Source organism: Mustela nigripes, chromosome 2 (genome assembly GCF_022355385.1).
Source record: "Mustela nigripes isolate SB6536 chromosome 2, MUSNIG.SB6536, whole genome shotgun sequence".
NCBI lineage: Eukaryota > Metazoa > Chordata > Mammalia > Carnivora > Mustelidae > Mustela > Mustela nigripes.
Genome location: NC_081558.1, coordinates 219345094 through 219367057, shown reverse-complemented (window position 1 = coordinate 219367057; position 21964 = coordinate 219345094). Strand labels below are relative to the sequence as shown.

Below are 21964 nucleotides of genomic sequence, written 5' to 3'. Positions count from 1 at the left end.
GCCGGGAGCAAAAGCCACTCACCCGGGCCTCAAGGAAGTGAGCTCCGCATCTTAACCGACCTCTGTCCTCTCCCGGGGTTGCTTTTCACAAGGCACCGTGCAGCCACATGCGATTTCCTGTGCCCCCGGGTCCCCGGGCTCGACCCACAGTGGCCAGAGAGTCTGTCTCTGACAGGGCAGAAACCCTGGGGCCAAGCCTGGGACCCTATTTGTGACGAGTACTGCACGCTTCTGGGGCTGCTGGGGGCCCATCCTCCACCCTCGGGACCACAAGCGTCCCGGCGGACACCAAGGCCCCTGCCCACAGTCCTGGCGAGACGATCGCCAGGCTTCTCTGCTACGGAGAGGAGGGGTCCTCACGTCATGTCCTGGGGTGGTGTGGGGCGCACCTCTTCCCAGCTCGCGCAGGCACAGGAGCTGTGGGAAGGCCACGGAGTCCCTGAGCACTGGCCCTGCCCAGGGAGCAGGCTGCGGTGGGTGCGGGCAGAGCCGGGGCTGAGGCTGAAGCGGGGACCTCCTCGAGAGCACAGCCCTAGGCCCCCGGGTGTTTCCGAAGACCCCACCCCCACCTCCAGGACCCCTTGTAACAGGGGGGCCCCTGGAGTACCTCTGCCCGGGGCTGGGGTGGGGCGGGGGCGGGGAGACCGTCCGGGAGGGGCAGGGGTGGGCACCAGGGAGGGAGTCCTGGGCTCCGGCCTCCCAGCACAACCTGCCCCCCTAAGGAGCTTGTGCAACACCACAGCCTGGCTCCCAGGTCAGGGCCGGGGGCCGGGGTGGTGGGGAGGCTGCTTGAGCAAGAACTTAGGTGATTTTTGTCTTCAGAAAGTTAGGAAAGACCAGATTAGTAAAATAGCGCTATCAGGGGCGCCTGGGTGGCTCAGTGGGTTAAGCCTCTGTCTTCGGCTCAGGTCCTGATCCCAGGGTCACAGGAACGAGCCCCTCATTGGGCTCTCTGCTCAGCGGGGAGCCTGCTTCCCCCTCTCCCTCTGCCTGCCTCTCTGCCTGCTTGTGATCTCTGTTGAATAAATAAATCTTTAAAAAAAAAAAAAAAGCCCTATCAGCCTTAGAGGTCCTTCTAGAATTGTGCTGTCTTCCTGGTACCGTGGGCCTCCTGAGAGCAGAGGAAGGCGGGGGAGAACTCAGCATCCCCAGAGCTTGAGGGCCCCAAGCTCCAGACTGCAGCTGCCTCCCTTAGGAAAGGCTGTTGGCTGGTGTGTGGGTCTAACCCACGGGGGTCCCCACCTCCTCTTCTGGTGGCCGCACTTTGTGTGACACCCTGATGAACAAACAGTCCTGATTCAGGCGGAGGCAACCGCTCCTTCACCATTATGCATGATGTTAGCTGGGGGCTGTCGGTGCCCTTTCTCCTGGGAAGCGACTTCTACTCCAGGAGTGCCGGGTGCCCCCGGCCAATCTTCTGTGTTTGTTGAGAATGATCATGCAGTTTGGGTTTTCACTCTGTTGGTACAGTATGTTACCTTGACTGAGTCTCAGATGTCAGGACAGCTTTGCATTCCTGGGGTTGATTCCACGTGGTTATGGTATATGATTGTTTCGTAGCTTTCTGTATGTTGATGGGTTTTATTTGCTTTTTTCCCCAACTCCCTCCACACTATTTATTTTGAGGATTTTTTCTGTCCATGTTTGTAAGAGACCCTGGCCTTTCGTTTTCCGGTCTTTGTAGTCTTTGGTTTGGGATCAGGTAATACTGGCCTCCTCTATTTCCAGGAAGGTTTTGCGAAGAACTGGTATTAAACTGTCATCAGATGTTTGGTGGATTTCAGCAGTGAAGCCATCTGGGTGGGCGGTTTTTCAATTATCCGTTATCTTTACTTGCTGGGTCTGTTCAGATTGTCCCCTTCTTAAGTCAGGGTTTGTCATTTGTGTCTTTCTAGGAATCTGTCCACTCATCTAGTTTACTGCCATACCATTATTTATAGTATTCCTTTAGAATATTGCTTATTTCTAGAAGGTCGGTAGTACTCTCTTTTGTTCTGATCCTAGCAACTTGAGTCTTTTATTTCTTCTCAGTCAACCCAAGTTTTGTCAGTTTTGAAAGAACCAGTTGTTTCTTGGATTTTGTTACTTTATTATTATTATTATATTAAGAGATGTATTTATTTTTTAAAGACTTGATTTATTTGAGAGAGAGAGAGCAGGAGAGAGAGAGAAGCAGGCTCCCTACCAAGCAGGGATCCCACCGTGGGACTTGATCCCAGGACCCTCAGATCATCACCTGAGTCAAAGGCAGACACTCAGTGACGGAGTCACCCCAGCGCCCTACCTGTTGCTTGTTTGTAAACTTCCACTTTTATTATTTCCTTTCTTCTTCCTGCTTTCAGCCTAGTTTGCTCTCCTTTTCGCAGTGTCTTTAGGTAGAAAGTTATTGATTTGAGACCTTCTTTCTTAATGAATGTAGGCATCAATGACTATGAATGTGCTTCTAGGCATTGCTTTAGCTGCATCCCATACATTCTGATATGTTGTCCTCGTTTTCATTCATCTCGAAGTATTTTATTTCCCTTTTCATTTCTCCTTTGATGCTTTGGTTATTTAGGGATGTGTCAGTTTCAATTTTTTTTCCTGCTGATCCTCATTTTGTTCCACAGTAGTCAAAGATCATACTTTGTGTGATTTTTTAGCTTCTTAAAATTGACCAAGGTTTGTTTTACAGCCAGTGTATGGCCTAGCCTAGAGAATTTTCATGCGCACTTAAGGAGGATTCATATTCTGTTGCTCCTGAATGGAGTGTCTTGTACACGCCTATGTCCAGCGGATTTCTACTGCTGTTCAGGTCTGTGTCCCTGTGGGTCGTCTGCCCGGTTATTCTATTCCACAGAGAGAAAACGGGGCACTGAAGTCTTCAATTACCACTCCTTCCTTCGCTTCCGTCGGTCTCTGCTCTGTGTATTTTGGTGATCTATTATGGCTAGGTGCGTATATTTTTATAATTATTAGGCCTTCCTGAGGAATTGTTTTGTCATTATAAAATGTCCCTCTTTATCTCTTCCAGCAATTTTTGTGTGTGTGTTAGACTCTATTTTATCTGATATTAGCTTTGCCACTTCATCCATCATGTAGTTGCTATCAGCAAGAATTGCCTATTTCCATTCTTTTACTTTCAGTCTGCTACGGTCTTTGAATTAAAGCATGTGGTGGACATGCCATGGTTTGGGCAGGACCCTAGTCTCTTCCACTGACCACACCTGCTGCTGCTAGGCTCCTGCAAGGCCAGCTGATTGCTGCACTGTTTTCAACAAGGCTGAGGTGGGGGACGTGTGGACAGCTCTAGAGCCTAACTCGACCCAATGTGGGATTCACTGAGAAAACAGCACCCAAGTTCAGTGTTTGGGATTTATCGTAACCCCAGAAGGGCTCTTGCCCACAGTCTCTCTTCCCGGTTCTGCAAATTTGCTGGCCAGCCTATGGTTCGGCCAGTACCTTCACTGAATCTCTGAATCTCTTTCCAGTGGCCTTCGCCATAACTCCTACATTTTTAAAAAGTGCCCTTGTGGGTCCCTGGGTGGCTCAGTCACTTAGCATCTGCCTTCGGCTCAAGTCATGATCCCTGGGTCCTGGGATAGAGCCCCGCATTGGTCTCTCTGCTCGGCAGGAAGCCTGTTTCTCCCTCTCCCACTCCCCTTGCTTGGGTTCCCTCTCTTGCTGTGTCTCTGTCAAATAAATAAATGAAATCTTTAAAAACAAAAGTGCCCTTATGCTCAAACTTCTCCAGGCCCTGAAGCTCTTGCTGTGGGTTCCTTTGGGGAGAGCCGAGGAGCTACCTGTCCTGTAGCCTGCCTCCCCCAGCAGGCAAGGGTTCTAGACCCAGGAGTGGGAGCAATGGCCCATTTCTGAGGGACAGACCCATTCTCAGAGCTCGGTGATCAGATGGGGGCAGTCCTATCCTCGGGTCTTCTCAGCTTGCCTCTCCCCGCGTGGAGCCAGGAGCTTCTGAGCTGGCCCAGGAGGACCAGGCTCCTGCCTCAGTGGCTTCTCATCCAAATCAGAGGCTCCATTCCAGGAGGAGAGATCATGGTTATGCTGATGGTCCCAGTAGACTCACTTTGAAACAAATCAGCTATATTCATAATCTGAAATTAAGCAAAAGTAAACATACTTTGCATAAAATAACTAGAACATTTAAAAAACAACCTTAATTGGGGCGCCTGGGTGGCTCAGTGGGTTAAGCCTCTGCCTTCGGCTCAGGTCATGATCTCAGGGTCCTGGGATCGAGTCCCGCATCAGGCTCTCTGCTCAGCGGGGACCCTGCTTCCCCCTCTCTCTCTGCTCCTCGCCCCCCCCCCCCCCCCCCCCCCACCCTCCGGTTCATGCTATCTCTGTGTCTCCCTCTCAAATAAATAAATAAAAATCTTAAAACCCTAAATTAAAGCAAACAGTATCAAGATGCAAATGACCTACTAGACATGGTATGGACTGTATATGAGGACGTTATAATTCTTAATATAAAATGGCTCCTACAAATTAACCAAAAAAACTTTGAGCACAAAGTCAACAGATCTGAACAGAATGAATCAAATGAGAAATCACAACGACACATGAAAACGTATTTAACATGACCAGCCGTGCCACTTATTTGACTATCAGTTTTGGCAAGGACTCCTTTTAGTGTCGGCCAAGGGTCCGTGGCCCTTGCTGGGAAGAGGCCACCCACATGGGCTTTCAGACGGGGATGAGCTCTGCCCTGGTCACTCTCCCTGCCGGAACCTCGTCGGAGACCGCGGCTGCCACTGTGGACAGCGGGTACTCGGTGCTGTCCCTGCGGGGCCCGCAGGACCAAAACAGCCGTGAGTCACTGCACAGCCAGAGGACACAGTGGTTAAAACATGTAGAAGAATATATGTGACAGATTAAAAGTCTGTAATTTATTAAGTACAAAAATGGATATAAAAGCATAGGGTCCTAATTTTGTAAAAATTTTAATAAAGAAAAAATTAATCCCTGAAAGGCTTTTCATCAAATGCAGATGCTGCTGTTACCAGGAGGTAGGGGAAGAGGAGATCTTACTTCTCTTCCTCACACTCTAATGCGCTCTCTAGATCTTATCCTGTAAGCATAAATGCTTTTATATTTAGAAAAAGAATGCATAATAAAATACATCTTATTTGGAGTTATTTAAAAAACATTTCACACATTTCAAAGGACAGAATTACAAAGTCAATACCTTTTATTAACATAATGATATAAAAAAATTTTAGTGTGATATACAGAATTCCCAGAGAGCAATTTTAAAACATTTTAATGTGCTTCTTGAAATCCTAATTTACAAGACACTTTGTCTTACTGCCACTGACCTTTCGATACAAAAATTTTACAGGATTTGTTTGCTATAAAACCACAACATGAAGATCAGGGTAGGTAGTTCTCCCTGCCGGCGTTCTAGTAGGAGGACTGTCCGCTGGTCCAGCGCTAGAACCCCTGCACGTCAAACATAAGCTATACAGATTATGTACACAATTACAACACAGTTAGAATTCCAGTAAGCCGTAACACATTCCACCACAGCCACACCACAGGCAAACGAACTGATGCGCACGTGCTACCTGTAGCCAAGCAGGAGACGACAGAGCCGGCCCGGCTGGCCAGACCCGTCCGGTGGTGAATTTAAGATGGAAGAGAATTGATCGTAGCTTTGTTAGGCCCTGCTGCAGGCGAACTGCAGAAACACCTGGTTGTTCCCAGGACGCATGCGTACTTCACAAACTTCCCACCTCAACCCCCGAGACCCCAGGACTTCATAACATACTCTCCAACCGCTATAGAAAAATAATCTTAGATTTGAGCTTCGCTTCAAATTCTTACACGTATCTAAAGGGTTTTACATTCTCGTCTGTGATTTCGGTTTCTTACGATACTAGATGCGCCAGTTTCACCGAGTTTGAATGAAATAACTGAATGTGGTTTGGCCAAGTTTTATAGGCACACGACTCAAACTGGGAGAGCCCGGGGGGGGGGGGCAGGGACACGAGGCTCTGTCCATGGCCCCTCCACCACGGCAGGGGGCTCACGGGTGCCACGGAGGACCCGACGCCTCGGGGGCTGCCCCCAAGGCCTCCGAGTCCGCTGGAGAGAGAGAAAAGTAGCGATCCAACGCAATCCCACGGGCCGCGAGGTCGGAGACGGCACCGGCGGGAGAACAGGGGCGTTAACCGGACGGCGCGAAGCTACAGACCCAGGATGGGGACCGCAGACCAAACGCTGGTCCCTCCGCCCGAAAGCAGGCATCTAACCTGACGGCCGCCGGCAGCGCCTCTCGGCTCTCCGTGACCACAAGCGTGGACGGTCGGGCACACGCGTGCTCGTGGCGTTTGCAACGAGCCAGCACGGGAAGTGCCCTGTGAACGCAGAGTCGGGGGGCTGGCCAGGACCCCCTCAGCCCCCCGGCTCCTCCCTGCGAAACAGAAGTGGAGCACACGGAACAGGGGCCTCAAGCTCTTCCCGGCATAAAGTCTATACAGGAAGTGGGAATAAATAATTGAATTTTTATAATCAAGAACTGTATTTTAGCCTAAAAAAAGTGCCAACTCGCGACACAGTAGCACACTTGCAATCCCTCCCAGCCCCAGCTGGGCCCACCGCCCCCAGGCAGCCCTCCGTTCAAGTACTGACATTCCTGTCCTCCTGAATGTCCTCAGAGAGGAAGACGTTTCTTCCCTCCGGCCCAGGAAGCGGCTTCTAGCGTCAGACGGGGGGGGTGGGGGGAGGCCTGGAGATGGGTCTGTCCCCGCAGAGCGGGAAGGGCACAGCGCTTGGGGCGGCCGCGCTCACATGTTGTAGGCCACGTAGATCGGGTCCAGCTGGTCAGCCAGGAAGCCGTCCCGCAGGTGCATGCGCTGCTTCTCGCCCCGCGAGTTGATGGGGATCACGCCGGGGTCCACGAGCACCACCACGCCCACGACCAGGTGGTGCTCCTCCAGAACCACGTTGGTGACCAGCGCCACCAGGTCCAGCGCGTCCTGCTCCAGCCCGTCCAGCTCCACCACCACCACCAGCAGGTTGGTCCAGGTGAACACGGCGCTGCGGGGACAAGACCGTGGCCTCACAACGCGCGGGAGACGGGGCCAGACACAGAGGGTGAGACGGCCGCGGATGCTCGCCGACTCCACCCCACAGCGGGACGTCGTCACCAAGGGCAGGGCTGGGCCAGGCGCACACTCTAGGAACCTCTACTCTGACTGCGGTCCTGGGTGAGAACCCAGGGTTTTATTCAACGCTGACCTGACCCAGTTCAAGCTTCCTACCAAGGGAGATGAGCCCCCTGGGGGGGCCGCCGGCGGCAGCGGGGCACTCACCACCCGGCGATGCACCGGCGGCAGCGGGGCACTCACCACTCGGCGATGCTCCTGTGGGCTCGGACCACGGACGTCTCAATGTCAATGGGGTGATAGCGCATTCCTCTCAGCTCCAGTGTCTCATCCAGAGACCCAACCACGTACAGCGCATCGTGTCGCTCTGTGAACACGGTCCACACGCCTCAGAAGGACACCCACGGGACACCGGGGACCCCGGGCACCTCCACACATGGGCACCACCATGGCTGCGCTGGGGCCAAGCCTCACCTCCACTGGCATCGGTGAGCTCCGTCCTGCGGAGGAAACCCAGGTAGCCCGTCCTCGCCCAAACGGTCTGGGTGTCTCCAAAACTCAGCCGGGCACTGAAGTGGTCGGCGTGCAGAGCCTCCTCCCCATAGACCGTGTAGTAGCCGGTGGCGTTGTGGGGGCTGCTCACCCAGATCTGTGGGGCCCAGAGGACGGCAAGGAGTGGCCCGGAGCCGCCACGAGCCCAGAGCACTAAGAAAACGTGAGTGGAGGTGGCGGGAGAGGGAGATGCTTTCTCTTGCGAACGAGTTAACACTACAGGCACGGAGAGCAAGCAGTGACGCATTCCTCTCCTTTGTGGAGAGCGAGATGGCAGGGGCGGTGAGAGAGGGCGGGGGCATCTGCACGTCCCTCGGGGACAGGTGCAGGAGCAGGTGTGGCCGCTGAACTCCCCGGCGGGCACGACGCATCGAAGTACACCCACACTCCCGTCGGCCACACACAGGCTAGCGGCACTGAGGGTTGCAGGGTCCCCTAGCGTGTCCTTCTAACCGCAGCCCATCCGGGACGCAGAGTCCGCTCCCCAGACTGAGCACCTGGCTCCAGACACCCCCCAGACAGGATCTGAGAGAGGGCGCGGGGCGGCCAGCAGGATCTTCTGCCCTGAGAGGGAGGTTCCCGGCCTGGCACAGACCCTCCCGGAGCACCATGGGGCCATGTTGCTCTAACAGACCGGGGTCCAGCTGGCCAGGAAGGGGGAGGGCCAAGGGGAGGCTCCGTGCTGACTACACTTGGCCCTGGGACCAGGACACTGAGCGACCCCGGAAGGCCCCCATCAGACAAACTGGGCAGCATCTGGGAGAAACCCGGGACCCCAGAAGCATTACACGGCAGAGCACGGTGGTCCTTGTGCCCACCTGGTGCACGCCTACAGAGCCCAGCACTGGAAGCCTAGACCGTTCCACCATGACTGAGCCACCTGGGCCCCCAGCCTCCAGGGACAGTCCCGCTGGCCCTGAGTCACTCGGGACCCACTCACGTGCACAACACGCTGTCAGCACGGCGACGCCCACAAAGCCTGCACCCTGAGGACAGAGGGGGCCCCCCCCCGGCCAGCCCGTGTCTGTCCCCAGCCAGCCCCTCCCTCAGGGACCGCTTTTCAAGGGGACCCACAGTGTCTGTGCGGCTCCTCGGGCCTCCCAGTGCCCACAAAGCTGGAGGTTTCTTGACTCTGAGCCAGAGGATTCCTGAGAGTTCCTGACTCTGAGAGAGACGGGGGAGGGACGGGGGAGCAGCTGCTGAGGTCACAGGGGCTCTGGGCCCCACCTTACCTCTCCCAGGTGTGAGTCTCCAAGGGGCCCTTTGGTTTCCGTGTGAGCAATAATGACTTTCACCCCAGGGAGGATCTGGAGAGAGAAGTGAGTGATCGGGAGGGTTGGAAGCCAACCTAAATCAGACTCTGATTTTTCAGAGAAATAAGAGACTTTTTAATAGATAAAAACCAATTGTAAGGGGCGTCTGGGTGGCTCAGTGGGTTAAAGCCTCTGCCTTCAGCTCAGGTCATGATCTCAGGGTGCTGGGATCGAGCCCCGCATCGGGCTCTCTGCTCCGCGGGGAACCTGCTCCCCCCTCTCTCTGCCTGCCTCTCAGACAACTTTTGATCTCTGTCTGTCAAATAAACAAATAAAATCTTAAAAAAAAAAAATCAATTGTGAATCTTGGTAGAATTACCCCAGTTCCTAAGAACGGACCCTATTTCAGACGTGCAGAGGGTAAGGAGAGTTTCCGTGGCGTCTCCTACACCTGGGGTCTTCCACTAAGGCCACACGAGGTCAACAGGCCCTTTCAGGGCTCACGTGTGTGGGGTGCCGTCCACACGCCACGGGCCCCCTGCCAGGCTCCATCTGCCGGCTCGGTGAGCCCCAGCCTGGCCTGGGAGCTGCCGGTCCGGGTCTGTGCCGGCCGGCTCAGGCACGCGGGACCACGGGCTCTGCTCAGACCACCTGCCACCTGTGCTGTCTCGGGTGACGTCCCCACACACAGGACAGCCGGCCGTGGGGACCTCCAGGCAGGTGGGAGGAAGGTGAGGAGCACAGGAACATGGGGCTGCAGGCTCTGTCGCACACGGTCATCCTTCCGCCTCTCCCTGCCCCACGCACTCCGGCCACAGGGGCTCCTCTGAGGCCCACACTCCCACCTTTGCACCAGGGGAGCCTTCTGCCCCTCATGTCCATGGCTGTTCCTCCTCAGGACCCTGACCCTGGTCACCCTCTGCGGGCACACAGGCTTGTCCTGTTACTGCCCCCACAGCCCCGTCCCTAGAAGCCACTGTGACCCTAACAGTGTGGGACAGAATGGGGTGGCCCTTCCAGGCTGTGTGGCCTGTGGGATGGCACGGGACGGGCTGGCCCTCTGCCCTCGGCCTAGCACGGATGAGCAGCAGGAGCCGTGGGAAGCCCTGACGTTGGGGGCCATCTGTTGCCGGCCATGATGCTGGGCACACGCCCTGCCCTTGACCCTGCCACCTCCTGGCGCCCAGGCCGTCCCCACACTGCACTGCACCGCCAGATAAAGCCATGAGGGTGCTCTTCCTTCCCTCGAACTTTCCCCGGCTCTGAGGACACCTGTTCTCCAGACTCCCCCGGAGGCATCGGGCCCTGACCCAAGGGGCCCAGTGGGCTCAAGCCCCACAGTGGGAGCTCCTTCTGGCTTCTGCCCCTCCCTCCCTCTCTGATGTCCTCGTGGGGGTGGTGAGGAAGAGACAAGCCCTCTGCATCAGCCCAGCCGTGACCCTGGTCAGTCTGTGTCTATTAGGATGTGGTGAATTCTCAGCACCCGCCAGGGGCCAAGTTCCGGCTTCCACTACCTTTCCAGACTCCGTCAATGGCAGACTGTGCGGAGAACCCCGTTCTACCAAACGTACCCTGAAAATTAACAAGGGAAAAGGCCATCAGAAACGGATTATCAGTCTAGAGGTCAGTCTGTGGACCATGCCTCGCCCTTAGACTCACAACCTTGCCGTGACCTTGGAGCAGTGCCCGCCTGCTGACTGGCCATGACCCAAGGCAAGGATTGCTCCGACGTTCCCTGGGGCCTCCCCAGACCCACTAGCCGCACCCCCAGGAAGATCCACCGCTGTTTCCCTCAAGGGGCAGCGTGGCCGGATAGAGGGTCCAGAACAGCGCCCAGCTTCACTGCTGGGAGGGACCCAGACCCCCAGGGACACCCCGTGGCCCCCATCATACGTTTACTGACATAAACACTACATCTGGTCTTAAAACGGCACCGTGGGAAGAACATGCCTGAGGTTGGCGGTACCCTTCTTTTCTAGCCCTGAGAAGACCCAGGTCGGGCGTCTGGAAACGGCCCTCATGCCTCCACGGGTGGAACCCACAGGTACGGGGTTGCTGCCTCACCTGCACTGACACGAGGAGACGAGAAGGCGGCCGAGGCGACCCAGGGGGGATCTGGCCAGCCAGCCGCTAACCCAGGGAGCCGGGAGTCAGCTCACGACGCAGCCCACACAAGTTCCCCTGCGGGTGTGGACGGGCCCTTACCGGTCATGACGCAGCGCCCGCATGTCCACGTAGACGGTGGTGGGGTCCGGGCCGGCCGTGCCCTGGGAGGAGAGCAGCAGAGGGACCTCCCTTCGTCGGGTTTGCGGGAGGGCGTCCCCATCCACGTGGGCATAGCGCGTGACGGCGCCTCCCAGGCCCCCGGGGAAACCCAGGACGGCAGCAGCTCTACCTGCCGCAGGGAGCCTGCCCGGGGCACGGACGCCTCCGTCCAAACATCTACCTGGCTTGACAACGTCGAGGGAAACGTCCGGAAAACCCTACAGTTTTACTTGTCAGTTCTAACAGCTTTGTGGTAAAAACACCACCACAGGTTTTGGAGGGCACGGCCACCAAGCCATCGGGTCAGGCCTGGCCTCCCGCCGGCCAACGGGACCCTACCAAGGGCTGAGCAGAGGCTCTCTGGGGAAGTCACCCATCTCTCCTCTCATCCGACCCTTGGCATTGGCCCCGGCGAGGCTGTCAGGTACCATTCAGTAGATAAGGAGCACTGAGTTGGACGGACGCTGCTCTCCGCGCCACCTTGGAGCTCCCGGACAGCGGGACCCCTGCCTGCCCTGGTTAGAACAAGGGTCCTCTTTGAGACCAGACACTGCCCCCCCTCCATGGGCAACGCTGGGACTGGCACATTCTTTAGAGAACAGCTTTGCCCTTACATTTGGTTTCCAAGGAGCCTTTGTAGTGCGTCCGTAACATCTACTGTGAGCCGAGTCAGACAGGAAAGAAGCATGCATTTGTCTAGACTTCACAAGAAGGCCACAGGGACTCTTGGGGGAAGCACAGAGGTGCCTTGAGTTTGAGGTCAAGGTCATACCTGCTCAGCCAGCTTTCCCAGCCTGTTGGGCTGACAGAGGCAAAGGGGCCAGCAGAGGGAGACGGGGAGGAGACAGCCACAGGAAACCAACAGAAAGCAACAGGCCACGTGAGAAACACACGGGAAGAGAGAGCAAAGTGCGTCACTGCAACTCAAAGCACAAACATGAACAACCCAGGGAGACTCCGGCAACGCTACGTGGCGTCCCTCGCACCGACAAACAGTACGGATGCTCCCCAGTGCCCAGTCGTGAGGGCGGTGTAGGGGCTGCACGGAGAGCGAGGTGGTCACTCACGGCCCGGGACCTGCGTCCGCAGCCTGACGCTGGGCACACCTTCCACAGCAGGAAGGGACGTCCGTCGGTGCCCAGCCCACCTCCTCCGGCCACCGACAAGAGCCTGAGGCTCAGAGAGGCCAGCAGAGGCTTCACTGTGGAGAGACGTCAGCAGAAATGCTAGGACCACAGGAGGGTGGTCTCTGCATGTGGAACCGGCCCTGTGCTGGGGACAGGTTGGTCCAGGACGGGTGCGCCGAGGACCATGGCCGCGCGGAGGCTCTGGCTTCGCACCCGGCCCTGCTCTGGCCCATGTTGCCTCTACCAGGTCGGTGAGAAAGGCATTCAGCAGGCGCTCAGAGACTAGAGATGGAGACACTAGGACCAACTCCAGAAAACAGCCAGTGTCGGAAGGAGCAGTCAACAGCCCTCCAACTGCTCGAGTTTCAAAACTTTGTGTTTCCTCGGAATAAGTAAAATACTTTAATGTTTCACAGATGAATCTGGGGCGATACAAACCACCACACTAATTAATGTTTCCATTTAAAATTCATAAATGTGAGGGCGCCTGGGGGGCTCATGCCTCTGCCTTCAGCTCAGGCCACGATCTCAGGGTCCTGGGATGGAGCCCCGCACTGGGCTCCCTGCTCAGCGGGGAGCCTGCTTCCCTCTCTCTCTCTGCCTGCCTCTCTGCCTACTTGTGATCTCTGTCTGTCAAATAAATAAATAAAATCTTTAAAACAAGTAAAATAAAATAAAATCGGTAAATGTCACAATAAATTTATCTTGCTTTGAAAACTCAGTTCCATGCTGTGCTCACCTCAGAGACTTCTCCAGGGACGTCAGTGGTCACTGCTCAAGAACGTGCTGTTTTCAATGAACCCCTGATCGCCCAGGAGACGGGAACATCTTTTACGAAAACCCCTCCCAGCTCCCAAGGCCGGACGAGACGGAAGTGCACGGCAAAGGCTCAGAGGACGCGCAGGGACCACAGAGCAGGAGGCAGGACGGCACACGGACGGCGCAGCGGGGGGCCCCCAGCAGGCCTTACCTGGAGGCAGATGGCCACATTGACCCTGCACCCGAACGTGGTGCTCACGGCGCGCGCTGGCAGCCCCAGGTCCTTGAACAGCTTGGAGAAGGACTGCGTCAAGGCGATCCTGGGCCGCTCCTCCGCGACCACCATGCAGGTGCGCACGCAGGACAGGTTCACCCCCTTCGTCTGTGGGAGGGGTAGGAGGGACGGTCCTTAGCCGCCTGAGGAAGCCTTGGAGGGCCACCCCAGGGGCACCCGGCATAGGAACAGGAGCAGGGCCATGGGGAGGCAGACCGCACACCCCGGCCTCCTCATCCCCTGGGTCTCCCTGGCTGGGTCTCGGGTCCCCAGGGTCCTAAGTATGATAGCATTGGACGGGGCCCCTCAGCTCTGCCCCCATTCCTGGCCTGCTGTGCCCCGCCGCAGGCCCCGCACCCCACGGTGTGCTCAGAGCTAGCAGGGGCCCCACACCCCACCCTGGCACCCCCGGCTCTCACACCCTCCTCTGCTGTGTGGGGTGTGCAGAGGAAGAGGGGACCGCTGGGGGCACAGGGAGGAGCTCGCAGCAGGGACGGGACCGGGATAAAGGGCCACAGAGCCAGTCGGACCCAACGCCATGTCCACAGTTTGTTTGAATGATCCTGGGGGTCTTTGTTGGAGGTTCCCAGAGTCCGTGTTGGAAGCAAGCAGGAGCCCCTGGTTTGGACACTCCGACAGGAAAGCAACACTCACCCTGAGGACGCCCGTCTGTGCTCCCAGGCCCTTGGTGCACATCTCCATCACCGAGTAGGAGCAGAAGGTGACCCGGGCCTTGTACTGGCTGACTGCGGACAGCCACAGGGACACATTGCTCTCCAGCTCCAGCGGGGGCACCAGGACGGACTGGTGTCCCGAGTAGACGCTGGAAGAGGGCAGGGGCAGTGAGGACAGTGGCCGCAGCCGCGGGAAGCCCTGCCCGCCTGCACCGCACGTGCCTGGAGCGCCCGCTTCTTTCCTTCTCCGAGAACTTCTTTTCCAGCCAGCGGGAAAGCGGGCAGGGGGCAAATTTGGGCAGAAGCGGGCACAATTTGGCCCTAATGTCAAGTGGGAGATTCCCTAGGAAATTCTGCGGGGAGCAGCGGGTGACAGAGGCATGTGGCCTCCCTCTAAGCACTTTGGAAGGATCCAGGGCCACAGTGAGGACGGAGCCTGCCAGCTGGAAACTGGCTTTCCACGTCCAAAATCTGTCCCTACGTCCTAGTATTTGATAAAACTAAGTAGTCTCTTCCCCATTACTATAGTGGAGAGTGTTCCTATGGCCTGGAACATGTATTTTTACTCTTTTACTCACTTTCAAACTCAGGCCCCAATCCTTTCTGTCCCCAAACAAACCCACTCACATTACATCTTAGACTCCCTGGGCATCCAACAAATGTCAAGTTTCCAAAACTGACACGAGCGATTCCAGCCCTGAAGGCGGCACGGCTCTGGGGCACCCGCATGCCACAGGCTCACCGCCGGTGGCTCTCACCTGCACAGACACCACAGGGCGAAGCCGAGGCCACAGTAGGGGTCGAGGCAGATGGCGATCTGCCTCGAGGGGTACAGCTCACACTGCAGCTTTATGGAGCGACACAAGGCACTGGTGGCCGCGTGCGACATCTTAAAGAGTGCAACGGAAATGCTGGTCAGTGAGGGAGCAGCAGGGCCCACGGACCACACGGCCGGAGTCACTGCCTTACAGGACGGCGGGCTCAACTCCCCAGATGATACGCAGGAAAAGGCACACAAAAGACCTTCTAAGTGAGACTTCAGAATAATAAAAAAAACTGAGTGGAGCGCTTGTATCCTGGCGAGGAGACAGACTCATCAAAGCCAGCCACAAATTCTCGTACAGAACATGAAAATACACGCGGCTCTCAGGCAAACCTGACTCTGGGGGTCTACTGGTACTGAACACAAACGAGGGAACGCTGCCGCAGCTCCCGGCTGTGCACAGGAGCGAGGGCCGCCAGCGCCTGCACCCAGCACCCTTTCTCCCCACCCGTCAGAGGCGGAAGCACATAGGACCACAGGACCCACCTTCACACCGGCTAGGATCCCTGTGGTGGACACGCTGAAGTCCAGGTACGCGAGCACGTCCGGAGACGGGGGCCTGAAAATGCTTGTCACCTTCTTTTTTGGTATGTCATCTGCTGAAGCAGAGACCCAGCCATGTTAACACTACTTCAGGCTCTCAAGGGGAGAAAGAGAACACGATCCGTTCCTGCGGAGTCCCGGGGAGAGCCAGCGCGGGACAGGAGGGAGGCCTGGAGACAGCAGGCCACGCACGTACACGGGGAAGCTCGCTTTACGCTTCAGGGAAAAGTCACCTGCGGCAGACCCAGCATGACCGCTCTGAGTGCGCGGGGACAGGGACAGTGGGCACGGGCGTTTACCAGTGGGCGAAGTGAGACCAGGAAGAACTCGGGCCACAGCGAGAGCGAGGGACAGGCTCTCAGGCCTCTCCCTGCTTCGTTGTTCCTGTACGACCACGGGGTGGTCTCCAGAGAGGCCAGGGCTGGAGCCGACGTGGCTTCAAGCCAGCGAGGTCACGAGATTCTCCGGAGCCGTCTGCGCCCGAGCCCACCCGGGCCCCACACCAGCTGTCCTGGGCCAGCTCCCCAGGTCTCGCGGTTTGCCAGGGATGACAGACAACACAGTCCCTGCCCGCTTGCCCTAGAGCCCAAGGGCAGGCGCCAGCCAGGTGCGAGGGCGAGGAGGCGCCGGCCTGCTTACTGGCGGACACCCCAAGGCTGTGCAGTGCGGCTCACCGACAGCGCCTGCGGGGGGCGCTGGTGGGGGGCGTCTCAGCCCTAGGCTGGCCTCATGGCTCGAGGCACAGCAGTCCACGGCTCTGCAGCCCTTCCTGGTTGGCCCACAGGCATGTCCTGGGGCCCAGCAGCCTTCCCCGGGGACAGGGACAAGGGACAGAGGTGTGTGCGCAGGATCGACTGCTGCCCCGGCACAAACCGCAGCACGGGGAGGGATGGTCCGCAGGCACCCCGGCTTGCGACAAGCACGTCAGCGCCCGCGGGGTGAGGGTCCCACCACGAAGGAGGCGAGCACCCTTCACCAATTATTCCAGCGGCTTTCACCCAACTGGTATCGTTAGTGGCCAGGGCTCAATCCGCACCACAAAGAACGTTCAGACCGAACGTCCCGGGGACCAGCACCCACCCTGACAGTGCCGAGGACCCGCACCTGTGTCCAGAATGGTCGGCCAGGTCCTGACGTCCACGGCAGCCGCTGCGTCTTTGGACTTGAGCAGCCGCATGATGGCCTGTGTGGTGAGGACGCAAGCGGACTTGCTGACCTGCGGAGCACGGGGTTGGAGGCATGAGCGGGACGTCCCGCAGGGCCTGGGAGAGAGGACACGGTCACCGCACGAGGCCCCGCCCCTGTCAGGCCTGCCGGCCGGTGCACAACACACACATACCTCCACGATCATCTTGACGGTGGGCAGCGTGGTCGCAAGGTTCTGGGGGTGCGGGGGCCGCACCGTGACGGGCACGCAGCCACAGTACAGACAGCCGTAGAAGGCAGCAATGAGGTCCACCCCTGCGGAGACACGCGGTCAGAGGGGGTCAGTGCAGGCAGAACATGACCGACGGCACCTCGTACCCGGACGGCCACAGAAACGAGGGGGTCTCAGTCCAGTGCTACCTGGAAAAGCCACTAACCAAACCTCACCGGTACTGAGACAGGGAGACGGACAGACTCCACACAAATCTGCTGTTTCTGCTGCTTCCTTTTTCTGCTTCTGTTCTGCGGGGACCCGCACCCCCACTTTACACATGCAAACGGTGTGTGTCCTCCGTGTAAGGGACGAGAAGTTAATGATTTCTTTAGCACAGGCAACACCTAAGAACGACTGGGCCAGCTAAGAATGCATATTTGGGTCCCCAGCTCTGGAGACAGCTCTGGGCCGACATCCGCCGGCCCCAGGGAGTATCGCCTAAACTACGAGGACGCGCACACCAAACCGCCACCCTCAATAAACCCCCACACCCCAGACAACCAAAATCTCCCTCCCTTCCTGAGTCCCCCAAACACTCGGGCCGCGCCTTCACCAGACCCTATTCTCGCCCCCGCCAGCCCGCAGCCGACTCCTGCCCGGGCTGGTCCCGCAGGACGCCTCTCGGTGCCCAGACCGGCCTGCCGGCACCCGTCTCTGCACAACTCAGTGCCACAGGGGAGGGCACAGAGAGCGAGGGCCCGAGGCCGCAGCCCAGGGGAGCCACTAGGCCTGCTGCTGCTCCTGTGCGGCCAAGGGTGGGGCGGGCGGGGCAGGTGCGCGAGGGGGAAGATCCAAAGTCAGAACCCCTTTGAGGGACAGGCTGCCCGGCTCCGGAAAGGAGGGGACACGGGAGGGGGAGCGGTCCGCCCACCAGGGAGAAGGAACGGAGCAGGAGGTGACGGGGAGGACGCAGCAGGGTCCGGCCCACCGGAGAGCGGGACACACGAAGCCCGCACCCGCTCCCTGCACATCTGTGCCCAGGCCGGGGCACCCCCCCCACTTTCCGCTGCACTTCGTAACATGGGGCCACCAAAATGTTCCTGCAAGTTTCTAAAGGTTTTAAACTCCTCCTATTTAAGACTGAGGGGGAATTATACGCCACTTAAAACCTACACTCCCATCTGGAACTGGTCTGGCTTCCGATGCCTGCCCCCCCACCACCCTGGAGGCCCCTCCAAGCCCCCACCTGGCACCCTTGGGCTCCAAGACGCCAGCCTCAGGCTATTCCCATTCCAGGGTCCAAACAACTATGTCCCACTCAGCCTGGCAGGGGGGTTTCGCCGGGGTCCCTCAGTGTTAATAACGGACACTGAGGCCAGGGCGGCTCGGCGGTTGCAGCAGGGCCGCAGCACACCCAGCAGGCTGGGCACGCGTGAGTGTTCCCACGCCCAGCGCGGTCGCGGCCCAGGAGCTCACAGAATCCACGCTGCTCCCTGAAGGCAGCTGTCTCCAGGTGCACAGGTGGGAGGACCTTCCGATCCCACCAGCACCCTTCTGCTGCTTCCAGGCTGCAAGGGTCTTAGTCCCCTGGCTCCAGCACCCCTCTGGAAACTGGAAGAAATCCCGGACGCCCCTCACTCCCAAGAAATACACAACACGCCTGTGGGGAGTGCGAAGCAAGAGGGGCCTCCCTGTGGGGACCCCAACTCGGCCTCTGGCGAGCACTCTCACCTGCGGGAAACTCAGCTCCCCAGCGGGCACTCCCTCCTGAATGGCCTCAGACATACTCCTGGGCAGAGGAGAGCAGCAGGGCCCTCCCCTCGTCCCCCATGGGACTCTCTGTCACCAAGATCGCAAGCCTGTCTCTCCTTCCGCTTTCCTGTAGTGAAGCCTTCCCTCAGGGGCGCTCCCGGGAGCCTTCAGCCCCCGCGTTGAGCCCAGGGCACAGACCCACTGCAGCGGTGCGGCCAGCTCAGGGAAGCACAGCTCCGCGGCCACTTGCCTCACGCCTGGAACCCAGGGTTACCTGAAGAGTGAGGACTGCGGTCACAGCCCTGGTGATGTGGGGAACAGAAGTACAAGGAACAGAAGGCTGGCTGAGGACAAAGCAAATGGCTGACACCTTGAGAACACGCCCTGGCCCAGACATAAGTGACATTCTTTAGGAATCTCCCAACTATCTCAATAGCTTGCTAAAAAGGGCAATGGCCAGGCCCCGGCACCTGGTATCTCGTAGGCCCTCTTTAGTATATGAAAGTCTATTGAAATCTCCCTTTTCCTTACTTCCCGACCCCCATGGGACATAACCTGCCACCCCTCACAGCCCCAGGGCAGCAGCTCATCCTGTCCCCATGCATTAATAAACCACCGTTTTGCACCAAAGATGTCTCAAGAATTCTTTCTTGATCATTGGCTCTGGACCTCACCCCACCAAACCTCACCTATGTTCTAGAACTTCATCAGAAGCAGAAGGAAATGTAGATAAAATCTGGGTTGCCTGGGTGGCTCAGTGGGTTAAGCCTCTGCCTTCAGCTCAGGTCATGATCTCAGGGTCCTGGGATCAAGCCCCACATTGGGCTCTCTGCTCTGCAGGGAGCCTGCTTCCTCCTCTCTCTCTGCCTGTCTCTCTGCCTGCTTCTGATCTCTGTCAAATAAATAAATAAAATCTTTTTTTTAAATGTAGGTAAAATTAAATGTCCTTGTAACTGTTGACCTGTACTTGAGGCGGGCAGAGTGTAACATTCCAGGAAACTCCCAGTCTTAATGCGGACGCCACGCTACAGGGAGAAACAACTCTGACTTGACAAGAGCTGGGACTCCAGGGTCCTGTGAGTCTCCTTCAGCGACGGAAGCCCTTTTGGAAACCAGAGGAGAAGCCTAGAGGCTGGGTCTGTAAGAGCGTCCACGACCCCCGACAGCAGACACTCGGCGGCGACAAGGGGGAGGCGGGAAGCAGGTGCGCACACCGCCACCTGCCCCAACCTCATTCGGCGGTGACAGCACTTGTGCCACTGTCCTGGGAGAGCTGCGCGTGAGGCAGGTTTAAGCAGCTGCGCGACGGCGGCGCGTCTGCGTTCTGCTCTCTCCCTGCTCTGAAGAAGCGCGGTCCCTGGTGCGGAAAACGGGAGCCACGCGGGAGGAGGGGCTCGTCCCGAATGTGAAGGGGATGTAGGAGTGTGACCTCCGAGGGGGCCGCCCCTCCAGGAGACACGTCGTGTTGATTTGTAATTCCCAGCTCTGCTCGCTGAAAAGCCAACACACAGCAGCCAGCCGGGAGAAATGAGCATCCCTCACGCCCAGGTTGTGTCCTGGGGACGACGGTGGTCGCCATGAAGCCAGCCAGAAGGGGCTCCTACTGGCGACCTGAGCTCTGACAAAGAAACTAACTGCAAAGGGCCGAAACCCGACCAATTCACTTCAGTCGTGAGTTCACAACGAAGTACGAACTTCCAGACCCGCTGGCCGGTCGGCTTCGGAGCGGGATAGGAACACAGGACGGAGAGAAGGAAAGAGTCCGCACCGTGAACTCCACCATGGGTGCCGAATGCTACATGACGGGAGTCCCTGTGTGTCCGCTTCACGGCCAGTAAATGCGAGCAAGAACTGACGGAATGAGACCATCATTTGTGACCCCAAAGGCTCACGAATGCCGTCGGAAGCATCAGCGGCGGCCGCGGACACCACAAGAGGAGACACGAGCTACCATGGTCCCTGACCCAGGAATTCAGCACCGCCTGGAGTCGGCAAAGGCACTGAACCCGAGGATGACTCAGAGCCAGGACCTCTCCGCCAACCTGCGGGAAAGACGGGAGCCGCCTGCGTGTGCGGCCGGGGGCCTCTGCAGAGGCAAACCTGCTCTTCAGCCGATACAGTATAGAGGGAGACAGAGAGCCTGAGGATTAAAAGACTCTAAAAACCTATCAAAGTTGAAGAAAACTGGCAGACAAACCCGATGTGCGGGGCGCCCCACTGGGCAGAAGAGACAACGGAGACCAGGGGCAGAGGCTGCTCTGGAGAGAGTGGAGGGCGTTGTGCTGGGGACACCCAGGGCGCGTGCTCCACATCGGTCCCCTGACCTGGCAGGCAGTTCCAGGGGGGTCTGCTTTATAATAACAGCGTGTCCCCACCAGTGCAGAGCCGAGGGAGGTCTCCGTGTGCTTACCTGGCGGGTAGACCAAGGCCACGTGGTCCCCAGTGCTCAGTCTTGCCTTCTCCATCAGGGCGGCAGCCACTCTCTCTGCCCTTTTGTGCAGCTGGACACAGGTTGCAGTGCTGGTGACGGTCCCCTAGGAGAGTGATCCCTGCGTCAGCGTGGGGCTGGGGGGCCGGGATCTTCTCCTCGGGTCCCCGTGCACACGCTGCTCCTGCCCTGCACCTGCAACGCCTGTGGTCGGGGCCCGCAGCCCGTGCTGGGCCTAGACACACCCCTGCTGTCTTTCCTAGTCATCTGTATCTCAGGGAGAATCGCCAAAGGCGAGCTGTTTCTCCAGCAGGTAAGGGACAAGTCATGCAGTGTGTCCTGAGAGCCTGGAGCGGGGGCACGCTTCTTGTCCAGGACGGTCAGGGGCACAGCCATTAAAGAAAACTCTTGAGGGCGCCCCGTTGGCTCAGCTGGCTAAGTGTCTGACCTTCGATTTCAGCCCAGGTCATGATCTCAGGGTTGTGAGATCGAGCTCCAGGGCGGGCTCCACACTGGCTCTCCCTCTGCCCCTCCCCAACGCGCTCATGTGCACTCACTCACTCTGTCTAAAAAATCTTGTTAAACTAATTAACTAAGCTTAATTATAAAGAATAATGTACTAAATATCTAGGCTCTCCTTCCCTGCTAATATTTTGCCACATAATGTCTAAACCTGTTTTCTAAAACAAATCGCCACCACCCTTAATTCAACCTCCTTCCCCAGAAACAACCATGACCCTGAACAGAAACACGCAGAGCACCGCACAGGAGACGCACACCGGTAAGCTGCGGGTCGTGCACAGTCAAGCCTCCCCTCCCCCACGCCACGGGCCTGCCTTCTCGGGGCTCGTGCGCAGACACACGGCGGCGCGGGCAGCAGGGGCTGGCTCGCTCGCCCCCCGTCTCTGCCAAGGACCTCGGGCCTGCAGACCCGTTCGCACCAAATCGGCTCACGGAGTCGGGCGGACCTCCGAGCTCTCGGAGTCCTTCTTAAGGAAATTAGAAGTGCAGCTCGGTCTGCACACACCGCCCCAGAACACCCCAGCCTCAA

General features: G+C 57.9%; 1 protein-coding gene across 8 annotated transcripts in view; it reads right to left on the bottom strand.

Annotated features, from left to right (window-relative positions):
- Positions 1-5167: 5167 nt before the first annotated feature.
- The window catches only part of DIP2A (disco interacting protein 2 homolog A), an 88722-nt gene continuing 71925 nt past the window's right edge, over positions 5168-21964 (bottom strand). The window contains exons 26-39 of one of the 8 annotated variants that reach the window (XM_059392578.1): positions 20896-21019; positions 16713-16834; positions 16478-16589; positions 15317-15429; positions 14766-14896; positions 13988-14156; positions 13271-13441; positions 11946-11975; positions 11114-11175; positions 10423-10480; positions 8888-8962; positions 7578-7752; positions 7347-7470; positions 5168-7035 (exon numbers count right to left, since the gene is read on the bottom strand). In XM_059392578.1, coding sequence (XP_059248561.1) covers positions 6783-7035; positions 7347-7470; positions 7578-7752; positions 8888-8962; positions 10423-10480; positions 11114-11175; positions 11946-11975; positions 13271-13441; positions 13988-14156; positions 14766-14896; positions 15317-15429; positions 16478-16589; positions 16713-16834; positions 20896-21019 — 1719 coding nt within the window. In that variant the 3' untranslated portion in view covers positions 5168-6782. Of the gene's footprint in view, positions 7036-7346; positions 7471-7577; positions 7753-8887; positions 8963-10422; positions 10481-11113; positions 11689-11787; positions 11899-11945; positions 11976-13270; positions 13442-13987; positions 14157-14765; positions 14897-15316; positions 15430-16477; positions 16590-16712; positions 16835-20895; positions 21020-21964 lie in introns of those variants that run through there. The other 7 variants (XM_059392575.1, XM_059392579.1, XM_059392576.1 and 4 more) reach the window with 7 other exon arrangements.